This window comes from Chionomys nivalis, chromosome 7, assembly GCF_950005125.1.
Source record: "Chionomys nivalis chromosome 7, mChiNiv1.1, whole genome shotgun sequence".
NCBI lineage: Eukaryota > Metazoa > Chordata > Mammalia > Rodentia > Cricetidae > Chionomys > Chionomys nivalis.
Window position 1 is genome coordinate 95,028,961 of NC_080092.1, and position 12,142 is coordinate 95,041,102.

General features: G+C 49.7%; 1 protein-coding gene across 1 annotated transcript in view; it reads left to right on the plus strand.

The window, feature by feature from the left end:
- The first annotated feature begins 3,283 nt into the window (after nucleotides 1-3,283).
- The window catches only part of Ttyh2 (tweety family member 2), a 44,673-nt gene continuing 35,814 nt past the window's right edge, over nucleotides 3,284-12,142 (plus strand). The window contains exon 1 of the mRNA XM_057774408.1: nucleotides 3,284-3,454. Coding sequence (XP_057630391.1) covers nucleotides 3,326-3,454 — 129 coding nt within the window. The 5' untranslated portion in view covers nucleotides 3,284-3,325. The remainder of the gene's footprint in view (nucleotides 3,455-12,142) is intronic.

Sequence of the window (12,142 nt, forward strand, 5' to 3'; positions counted from 1 at the left end):
AAAGTGTCTTTGAACCACACTGGGTTTACCACCAGGTGGCACCCTATTACAATGATGTGAATGAGCCACATAACTGGTGGGGGGGTGGAGATAAGATCCCAGGCTGGCAGGAATCCCATCCTCCTGCCTCCACCTGAGTGCAGGGGCTGTAGGTGCGGTGAGTGCCTACCCTATTAAATGCGCTAAGGTTGTCGGTTCTTTCTCTGCTCTTAAAAAGTGTGGTACAGCAGAGGGTTATTGAATACTTGAGTAGGTTCTAACTGGAAGTGGTGTGCTTGCTGGAGAGTTGCGGGAGCTGTGAGCTCATGGAAGATGACTTTGTTTATCCCAGGAGTGGGTGGGGCGGGATAGAATCCGTGGTGTTAACGGATTCTAGGACAGTTTACAGCTTTGGCTTTTTTGTTTCCAGCATATTTCTCAAAGACTCCCTGGCTCCTAGGAGACTGACAGGATTTGTCTGGCATTGTGGTCCACTGAAGGCGCCTTTTCATGCCATGCCTCCTACCCTGGCAAGCCTGAATCACGTAGGGTGCTTCTGTGGTCCAGGCTGGCTCTAGAGACTCAATAATGTCTTTGTGCCCTCAGGTAGCAGGGCACACTGCTAAGGTTCCAGCGAGTGTTTTGTCAGTGTAGGGCGTACTGAGCTCTGCTGTGGTTGGCTTCCCCTCACCTCTGCCTCGGTATACCGGGAGCAGCCAGATGCTCAGCGGACTCTGGTCTCCTGAGCTACACACGGTAGCCGTGCCATAACCCTGAGGGAAAGCTCAGAACTTGGCTGTTGCAGTGCAGCTCCTCTGACTCTGCACCAGGTTCAAAATCACAAAAGTTACTAGCTGGGTACATGAACGGTCTTGTCCTGGGGCCACTGAAGACAGGTATGCAGGACACTGGGCAGCACCTCGGGATCTTCTGACTGAAGGGGCTGGCTGTATCAGGTTCAGAGGCTGAGGGCATATCTGCCTTTTACTTGCTTCAACCAGCCTCACTCCCCGTCCGTTCCCTTTTCTCTACTTCCTATTGCATTGTTTTTTTATTTGGGACAGGGTAAAGGGGTTTTCTCTTGAGGCCCTCCCACATTGCCTGGACTGCTCTGAGCTTGTGACCCTCCACTTCCTGCAATCTCAGGCCTATGGGCATAGGTCACCATGCCCGCTGTTTCTCTCTGTCTGATTTACATGTATCAGAATACACTTGTGATCTCAGTACCTGGGAAACAAGCAGGATGGCCACATGCCCAAGGTCAGCCTAGGCTACCTAACAAGACCCTGTCTTAGTAGAAAAAGGGAGCCAGGTGTGCACACCTTTAATCCCAGAACTCAAGAGGCAGGCAGATCTGTGAGTTTGAGATCAGCCTGATCTACAGAGTGAGTTCTAGCACAGTCATGGCTGTTACTGAGAAACCCTCGAGGTAGGGGTAGGGGGGATAAAGATGGAAAGAAACAGACTCACCCTTCTGGGTGTAGATCTACGAATCTTTGGGGTTTTTGTTTTTGTTTTGATAAGGTTTCTCTGTAGCTTTGGTGCCTGTTCTGGAACTAGGTCTTGTACACCAGGCTGGCCTTGAACTCACAGAGATTCCCAAACTCCATCCCCGCCCCCCAAACATGCCAATGTAGGGTTCTGAAACACTGGGAATCCTCATAAGAGGTTTAAAACCTCCCCTACTGGGGACTGGAGAGATGACTCAGGTTAAGCAATTCCCAGCAACCACATGGTGGCTCACAGCCATCTTTAATGAGATCTGATGCCCTCTTCTGGCCTGCAGGCACACATGCAAGCAGAACACTGCATAATAAATCTTTAACCAGATTCAGCAACTACAGGATGGAGCGATGGTGAGGAGGGGCCCCAAATGGCTGGGCAGAGCAGGATGGAGCAAGGGCGTCTGTTCTGTTTCAAGATGCCACAAGTCTGTTAATGGTCCTCAAGAATTTAGGTGTAAACTAGGGGTAGACACTCACTGATACAGACTGAGGTAGACATCACCGCTGATCAGGCTGCCTTTGCCGCTTGTTCTGCCCAGGGGTGAAGAACAAGCCACCCGCACTGCTCCAACCAGTGTGGGACCGTCTCCCTCAGCCTTTAAACAATCCCACCCACAGACAAGACCAGGCCGTAGGGTTCATAATCCCCAAAAGCCATTGGCTAAAGGGATCGAGATCCCACAACTTCTCCCACCAGCAGCACATGTGTCCCTCGCCATTTCCAGGACACTAGCAGCACCTAGTGGACTCTGGGGACTCCCCAGCACTGTTCACAACCAGGCTTGACCCAGATTTGACCCTTTGGCCACCTCACAGGTGTCCCGCTGACCCTTACCTGCCCACTAACTGCCTCTTTTTTTGTTTTTGTTTTGTTTTGTTTTGTTTTCCCGAGACAGAGTTTCTCTGTACTGTAGCTTTGGAGCCTGTCCTGGCACTAGCTCTTGTAGCCCAGGCTGGCCTCACAGAGATCTGCCCACCTCTGCCTCCCGAGTGATTAAAAGAGTGCTGGGATTAAAGGCGTGTGCCAGATTGTAACCAAAAGACAGAGACGCGAGATGTGCCCAAGACCCTGAGTTCTAACCCCAACTGCAATAAACAATCTGGGTGTGGGTAGCACACACCTTTAATCCCAGGCAGAGGCCTTTGATTACAAGGCTAGCCTAGTTTACGCTCCAGGGCAGTCAGCACTACGTAGTGAGACGTGGTCTAGGAAAGAAAATAATGGAAGGATGAATTTAGGACTAACCCAGCCTCCTAGGCCAAAATTACTAATTATGTGTCCACTGGCCACTTTATTTTCCTCTTCCTTCCTTCCTTCCTTCCTTCCTTCCTTCCTTCCTTCCTTCCTTTCCTTCATTCTTCTTTTTTTAAGAACTCTTTTTTTAAGAACTTCTTTTTTTAAGGACTCACATAGCCTAGGTTGGCCTTCAACTCACTACCAACCTGAGGATGACCTTTGAACTCATGGTCTTTTTTGCCTTCCCTTCCTAAGGCGTACACCATTAAATGTCCACAATCTTGCTGTGCTAGCAAGGCATCACAGTTTAGGAACTGACGTTCACTTCTCTTCACACCTTTTTTACCCATCGGATCAGTGGACGCTTGGGGTCTAATTTCTGGAGCGGGTGGGTGTGTGCAGGAAGGAGTCCTGTAGGAGAGATCAGCCAGGGCCTAGTATAAGAGCCTTGTGCAGGGCGGGGCGTGTCCTAGCCTTGGGCAGGACTTGGGGCGGGGCCGAGGCGGGGCGGGGCCGAGGTGGGGCGGGACCCGATCGCGTCCAGAGCTGGGCGGTAGTAGCGGCCGTGGCACTTGCAGCGGACCGGCTGCAGCTTTTCCAAGCCATGCCGGCGGCGCGCGTGGAGTACATCGCGCCCTGGTGGGTTGTGTGGCTGCACAGCGTCCCGCACCTCGGCCTGCGCCTGCAGCGGGTGGACAGCACCTTCAGCCCCGGTGACGAGACTTACCAGGAGGTAAGTCCACGCGTCGCAGATCTGAGCCACTGAAAGGGACCTTCAGAGAGGGAGCCAGAGCTGGTCTGGTCTGATCGCGCCCAGGTCCCTGCTCCAACCTCTCTTGCCTCAGCAGCCCGCGTCTCCGTGCGTCTCAGACCCCCTCGGACCTCACTTTAGTGCCCTCCGCTCTCCTGAGGTCCTTGTCCGGAACGCTAGTCCTGGCTGGGAACCTCGGGGTTCGGAGAGCTGGAAAGATGGGAGTTAGAGTGCCCAGAGGAAGAGAGGAAAGGCGCGGAGGCTGCGCCCAGGAGGCGGGGGCTGAGCCACCAGGAGACTGACGGTGGGGGTGGGGCATCTGAGTCAGGGTGACTAGCTGCCGAGGTGGGTGAGCAGGGGTTCCCCGAAGTTCCCTTCCGAAGACTACAACACCAGACGCTTTTTCTCCGGGTCCTGACGGCCTGAGAGAAGTTTAGACAGAAACTGACTTGAGCGTCCAGAGTCCTTAGTGCTCCTTTCCCCAGCCCCAGCTGCCAGTACCTCTGCCTCTTCCCTTCTCAAAGGCAGCGGTACTAGTCACCATTAACCTTTTGGACGCCAAGAACCCAAACCTGTTTGAGTCAAGGAAGGAAGGAAGGGGGCTTCACCTCGTCTCAGACATCCTGCAACTGTCCTGTCTGTCCTGGCATCCCTACACCCTCTAGGCTATGAAATTCCAAGGTCTTGGTTCCTGTGCCAGCTACACTCTGTACTTCTGAATTGTCCCTTGATAAACAGGGCCTTCCCGCTGCGGGTTTGGTGGGCAGGTCCAGGCTTCTGATCCCCCTTCCAGACCCAGCTACAGTCTCTCAGCCTGTCTCAGCCGCGGTCAAACCCACAGCGGCATCAGCGGCCCCGGCTGAGTCAGTTCCCTCACTAGGTCAAAGATTCAGGGGTTGGGGCAACCTGGGAAGAGGGCCATTATCAGTTCAGAGCTCTGTGCCCATGTCGGACTTTGACCTCTACCAGCAGTGGCTAGGCACCATCTCCTGATCGCCGTTGTGGGGCAGTCTGACCGAGCAGAGCCTCTCTAGCCTGTACCCAGGAGTGGCTTATTTGCCCTCACAGACAGTCCTCATTCTGAGGCCAGGGGCTCCTGATCCCTGTGCTATGCACTGCCCACGAGCCAGTACCAGGGAGTCTAATTATAACTTTCAATGACCCTGCTGCTTGCAGGCCTGGGCAGTCAGCACCTGCTCTTCTGGGAGGATGGAACCCCTTTGTGCTGTTTGGGGTTGGTACTGTCACCCCTGGCAATGTAGCACTAACTTCTCTGGATCCGCACTATCCGCCCCCCACCTGGCGCCTTTCAACCTCCCCCCCCCCCCAAACATCTTGTCTGGTCCTGGAAGGAAGGCGTGTTCCCTACGGACCAGTGACTACCGGCGCAGCTCCAGGGAGTCTTCCTTCGGCAAGGGCTTGAATAGAGACGGATATGGTTTCCGAACAGCAGCTGTGTTGGGGGTGTGGAGAGATCCCAGAGACTGTGCTCTGGGTCCAATCATAGTTTTCTCCTCTCTCCTTGAAGAAATCTAGCCCCTCAGTTGGGTCAAGGAGACCACTAGCTGGGAGAGGGGTGGTGTGGGTGCTCCTGTCACCCCCACAGCCCAAGCCTGACTCCACCCACCCCCAGTCTATGGCTAGATGGCAGCTATACCGGTGAGTCCCAGTCCCTAAGCCCCAAACCTTTGGTTTTTGTTCTTTCTCATGACCACTGTACCCACTCCTGCTTCCATCCTGGCCCAGCAATGAGTGGAAGTAAAACCCTGTAAGATGAATGTGGTGGGCCTTCACGGAAGACTAGCATTGGGTGTTATTTAAGGCCACTCCTATATTGATAGGTTCCCTTGTTGTCTGACCACGGGTCTCTTTCTTACTGAGCCCTGGAGTCAGGCAGCTGATGAGCCCGCAGTGTAGACTGGGTGCCTTCTATCATAAGTCATCTTGGTGCTCAGCAAACTTAATTTGAGGCTGACTGTTGTGCTAAGGCCTGAAGATATGATAAGCAGGGCAGAGTGACTGAGGCATCTCTGAAGCCAACATAGTTTGAGGCAGGGGCATTACCATTCCTGGGTGGGATTCCAGTTCTATAGCTGTGTGAGCACGGGCAGATGAGATTCCCCCCCTCACCTGCATGTAATCCCATGAGTTATTCTACAGAGCACGCACAGTGCACGCGTTTGCACACGACACAGCCAGACCGTGATGCAATCATTAGGCAAACGGTCTTGAGATGATGGCTGTCTAAGGACTGTGCCCTATAAAACAGAAGAAGAAAGCTAAAGGTCCTGAGCAGGGGAGACTGGAAAATGCATGGGAAAGTCACAATGTGGACTTTAGGGTCAGTGTGTGTGTGTGTATGTATGTGTTTACACACATGTGTAGATAGATAGGCTGGAAATGGGCAGTTAGGCTCCAGGAATGACTCTTTGTGTGCTGGGACCTAGCAAGAAAACCAGGGCATAGAGGAGCAGACCATCTGATGAGCAGGCCACTTGGTAAGCACGTTCTATGATCTAGAACTTTCCTGAGAAAGACGGGCTCTGCTTGCTTCCTGGGATTTTTTTTCCTTCTGACTAGCGGAGGCAAGAAGAGGGGAGTAGATGCCCTTGGAACTGGAGTTACAGATGAGATGGGAGCCACCCTGTAGGTGATGGAAACCGAACCCTTGCCATCTGCAAGAACAACAAGTGCTCTTAATTGCAGAGCCATCTTGCCAGCTCTTGATTGATTGGTTGGTTGATTGATTGATTGATTGGATACGGGGTTTTATGTAGTTCAAACTAGCCTTGAATTTACCACACAGCAAAGATATTGAACTTCTGATACTCTTGCCTCTACCTCCCGAGTGCTGGAATTACAGATCTGTGTCACCAGGCCCTGTTTATGGAGAGCTGGGGTCAGAACCCAAGGTTTCCCACGTGCTAGGGAAGCACTCTACCAACGAGTTACATCCCCACTCGCCCCTCCTATTCATTCATTTATTTATTAATTTATTTTTGAGGCGAGTGCCCCAGTGTAGTTGAGACTAGCTTCCAGCTGGTGATCCATCTGCCTCCCACCCTAAGACTGGAATTACAGTTGTGTGTTACCACTCCTGGCTTCTGCCTGGGGACTTTGGGCACCTTGGAAGTCCCTATTCTGAGATGCTGGTCCTCCTCATCTTCTCTGTCAAGGACCGGCCTCGACATGAATACTTCTTCGACATGAATACTTCTTACCAGGGTAGAGGCGTGAAAATTGAAGAAATACAAGTAAAGAATACGAAGACACATCAAACAATAAGACGGGAATCGTAAGACAGTACCAGGAGGGTTTTACAGGGATTATTGAAATCCTGAAATCACCCGCATTTATTTATTTATTTATTTTTGGTAAGTTTTTTTTTAAACATTTATTTATTCATTCATTTATTTATTTATTTATTTATTTATTTATTTATTTATTTTACAATAGTTTGTGTGTATGCCTGCATGCCAGAAGAGGGCACAAGACCCCATTACAGATGGTTGTGAGCCACCATGTGGTTGCTGGGAATTGAACTCAGGACCTTTGGAAGAGCAGGCAATGCTCTTAACCTCTGAGCCATCTCTCCAGCCCCCACCCGCATTTATTTTACCACAGCTTTTATACCCAATGTAAACTGAGGGAGAAGGTAACAAAAGGCTTTATTTATTTTTTTTAATATTTATTTATTTATTAAGTATACAATATTCTGTCTGTTGTATGCCTGCAGGCCAGAAGAGGGCACCAGACCCCATTATAGATGGTTGTGAGCCACCATGTGGTTGCTGGGAATTGAACTCAGGACCTTTGGAAGAGCAGGCAGTGCTCTTAACCTCTGAGCCATCTCTCCAGCCCCCAAAAGGCTTTATTAATATGATAACAAGAGGTTAACTCACACAGTCAATGGCCTTATCACTCTGTGACATCAAATCATTAGCATTATGTTCTCTAGGTAGCTAAGGTGATCTAAGTCACATATGCTGAAGACCGCCCTCTATAGGTGACCTCACAGTTACAAAAGAAGGAACAGAAATACATATTTGCATATTCTGACCACCCATCATTATGGCATTGGGTATTGAGCTTTTTTTTTTTTTTTTTTTTTTTTTTGGTTTTTCGAGACAGGGTTTCTCAGTAGTTTTGGAGCCTGGCCTAGAACTAGCTCTTGTAGACCAGGCTGGCCTTGAACTCACAGAGGTCAGCCTGTCTGCCTCTGCCTCCCGAGTGCTGGGATTAAAGGCGTGCACCATCACCACCCGGCACATTGAGTTATCTTAAAAAAAAGAACCAGGCAACCACCTGAGTTAGGAGGTGCGATTATGCCTGTTAGTCTCCAAACTCTCTGACTGGCAGACAAGGTGGAAACGGGCCTGCATTTTTTTGGTCTCTACAATTCCTCTCTTTTTATTAATTTTAATAAAGCCTGTGCTTCTGCAACAGGACAGATGATATCCGCCTTAGGCGAACACTTCCCTATTTCCCAGACAAGCCCTTCTTTGAAACAGCATCCTAGTTATGCAAGTCCATGGCTTAGGTGGTGGTGGGGGATCAGACCCATCACTGACTGCTGACCTCTGTAAACATAGGATTAAGGGAGAAAAATGGGCTCTGTCTCTGAGACAATTTTTTTTTGTCAAGAGAGTTCATCTGTAATTAGGTAGTGTTTTGTGAATAATCATGCTACTAATGACTAATAACTAAGTCTCCTAATTAAAGGAGAGGGGGATCATCAGGGTTGGGAACGTCCTTTTCAGTTGGTGTAGAGCACTTTTTAACCTTTTTTTTTTACTGTATCAAAATCTAAATTTCTTGCCAGGCAGTGGTGGCTCACACCTTTAATCCCAGCACTTGGGAGGCAGAGGCAATCGTATTTCTGTGAGTTCAAGGCCAGCCTGGTCTACAAGAGCTAGTTCCAGGACAGGCTCCGAAACTACAGAGAAACCCTGTCTCAAAAAACAAAAAAAAAAACAAAAAAAAAAAAACAAAAAAAAAACAAAAAAAAAAAGAATAAACAGTCAAATGTTCAGTCTGTGTTTCTGGTCCGGCTCCATGGTAAACAGGACTCAGTAGTCTGGAAGTCTGTGTAGCAAGTCCATCAGGAGGCTGGAAATCACCAGTCATCACCATGATCTTCTCTCCCCGTCAGACTGCAGCCAGTTGTTTTCAGGATGATGGGTTCAGGTACCTCCTCCCTCGGCCTGCAGCATGGTGGTTATGAGAAGTCAGGATCGTGGGCTCAGGAACCTCTTTTCACTTCCCCTATGGAGGGGTCATCAGCGGCTGTGATGTCATCAGGGCTGGTACTCCTCTGTGGGGACGTTAGCAGCTACCGTGTCATGGGGGCTGGCTCTCCTTTACTCTAAATGCAGTCATGCAGTCATCTCATTCAGGTTTATTTTCTTCCTGTGAAAATAAACACATCTTCAACCCCCAAATTAATATAGGATTGGGTCTTTTTTATAATCCAGTGCAAGAGTTTTTTTTTTTTCACCTTGCCTTAGCAAAGGTCACCTTGGTGTCATTATGACATCATCTATACCCAATGTAAACTAGGGGAGAAGGTAACAAAAGACTTTATTTAAACGTGATACAAAAGGTTAACTCAAGCCGGGTGGTGGTGGCTCACGCCTTTAATCCCAGCACTTGGGAGGCAGAGGCAGGCGGATCTCTGTGAGTTCGAGACCAGCCTGGTCTACAAGAGCTAGTTCCAGGACAGGCTCCAAAGCCACAGAGAAACCCTGTCTCGAAAAACCAAAAAAAAAAAAAAAAGGTTAACTCACACAGTCAATGGCCTTATCACTCTGAGACATCAAATCCTTATCATTCTGTCCTCTAGGTAGCTAAGATGCCCTAGGTCACATATGCTGAAGACCGCCCTCTATAAGTGACCTCACAGTTACAAAAGGAGGAGCCCAAGTGTATTTGCATATCCTGACCACTCATCAAGATGGCATTGAGCTCTTAATTTCAAAAGAACCAGGCAACCACCTCCTGAGTTAGGAGCTGTAATTATGCCTGCCAGTCTCCAAACTCTGATGGACAGACAAGGTGGAAATGGGCCTCTATACCTCTCCCCATTGAACTTGAGTCTGAGTCCTCAGGAAGCCTCTACCTCCCCAGCCATTCAGAGAAAGTGCTTCTGGGCCCAGCAGAGGCTGACAGGGCAGGGATCAGGAATTCTACTGAGCTGTGTCTATAACAGGGAATAGCCTAGCTCTCCATCCCAGATCTCATCCCCTCTACAGGAGAACAATCCTGGAAGTGGGAGATGATCTGATCCCTGCTCTGAAAAGTAGCAAAAAGGCCAAAGAGCTCACAGGTAGGAAGCAGGTAACCATAATCCCTTGTGGGGAGTAGACCCCAACTGGCTCGGTACCCAGTTGGCAGTGCTAAGGATAATTAGAAAGTCACAAAGTTGAACTGTGTCATAGCAGGCTGCTCGTTTATTCCCAGCTGCTCAGCCCTGAAATAACCACACAGAAACTGTATTAATTAAATCACTGCTTGGCCTATTAGTTCTTGCTTCTTATTGGCTAGCTCTTACATCTTAATTTAACCCATTTCCGTTATTTTATATTTTACCACGAGGCTGAATTGTCTGTTCCCGGTGGCAGCAGCTACATGGTATCTCCTGACTCTGCGTTCTTTTTCCCAGCATTCAGTTTAGTTCCCCTCCCCAGCTCTGTTCTGCCCTGTAATAGGTTCAAGCAGTTTCTTTATTCATTACCCAATAAAAGCAACATATAAACAGAAGAACTTCCCACACCAGGGCTGTGTCTGTAAAGCTACTTCAGTTCCCTTCTCATCTGGGGAATTGTCGCCCTCATCATCCACCAGCCACTCAGGAGAGGCCAGACCCTGATGATGTCATGTCCACAGTACTTCCTGTTGGGTCTGTGAACAGCACACCCATCCAGGCCTTCTGCAGTCCATGTGTTAGGAAGGTGTTCATTGTTAGAATTTGACTTGGATTTTCCCACGTCTCAGTTCACAGGCTCCCCTGAGAGTCCCCTGTGAGAAGTTGAAGATGTGGCTTAGTTGGGAGTTCTTGCCTAACACGCATGCACGAAGCCCTGAGCTGCATCCCCAGCAACCCAAAAATCTGCTTTACGTTAAACACATGCCTCAATCCCAGCACTTAGAAAGCAGAGGCCAGTGGATCTTTCTGAGTTCTAGACCAGCCTGGTATACACAGTAAATTCCAGGACAGCTGGGGATTTAGAAAGATCCTGCCTAAAAAACAATAATAATAATAATATAAACACAAACAAAAAATAACTCTTGGCTTCATATGCAGTTTGAAACCAGCCTGGGCTATAGATCCTGTCTGTCTGTTTTTTGTTTTGTTTTGTTTTGTTTTGTTTTTTAAGCCCCCACTGAGTATAGAAGGGACAGTGTGGAATTCTGGGAGAACAACAGGATCCTCTGGCTCAGCTGGAGGCAGATCTGAGGAGGAAAATGCAGACTTTCAGAACCCAGCCCTGTGGGAGATGAGCCAAGGTCGGGATGAGGAAGCCCGTTCATTCCATCTGAACTTAGAGTCATGGTCATCAGGCAGTCACGCCAGTTCCCCAAGGGATTAACCCTTCCCTAGCTTTGAGGTGCTGTACTCCCTACAGAGCATGAGGAGAGACCACCTGCTTTGACCAGAGGCTAGCACACCACTCAAGTCGTCCGTACTCCCTCAGGGTCTGTCTACAGTGGCTGCTGCTCTCCCCCTGACCTGAGTCCTGGGGTGGAGCCCACTGCAGATGATAAACCAGAAAGAACCGAAGGAGCTTTGATGATGGGCATGGTACTGGGCAGGCAGCAGTGGTGGTGTGAGCATGGGGGGTGGGGCAGTAGGAATCGCGGGGTGATGTGGAAGTTGGCGATCGCTTGCGTGTGTATGAGTGGAATTATCCACCCGTCTTCCCTCCCCACACCCTGTCCTGTCCTTGTATTAATTAGGAACAGGGTCATAATGGCCTGTTAGAGCAGCAGGTGACACCAAGTTGACTGTGCTTCCCTCTGTCTTCCCCACCCCCTCTTTCTTTCCTAATTCCTTTCCTTTCTGTCCCTTGGTCCTTGGCCCATGGACAGCCCAGTGTCCAGCCCAGTCCTTTAGTTGCCCAGGACTCTTGGGATGAACAACTAATAGCCCCACCCTGCCTGTATTTGGGCTTCCTCTTCACAGCTATTTTACCCTGACCTGTTATTATTGACCTAATTGAGGCTAACTGCCTGGCCTGGAGAGGGCCCAGACCCAGAGCTGTCCAGGAAATCCAGGCTCAGGAGTTCAGGGCCCCGCAGGAAATCTGGGCTCATAATTTCCAGGAACCAGAAATCCAGCAACCAGGTGTGGAGAGCTGGCGGGTCAGATTTATAGACTGGAAAGGCAGTGGCTCATCTCCCTCCTGGCGGGGAAACACCTGGTAGAATCAATGGTTCCTTCTGCTTGGGGGGACCACAGAGGAGACCCTCCTGGGAGTGAAGGCAGCTGGGCCATTAGGTGCCAACGCCAGTCATTATTATTGAAAATACTTTCTGGGGCCGGAGAAATGGCTCAGAGTTAGACACTTGCCACCAATCCTGACGACGTGAATTCACCACCCATGGCCCACAATGCATAAGGTGAGAAATGACACACTAAAGTTGTTCTCTGACTCCCACACTAGAGTCATG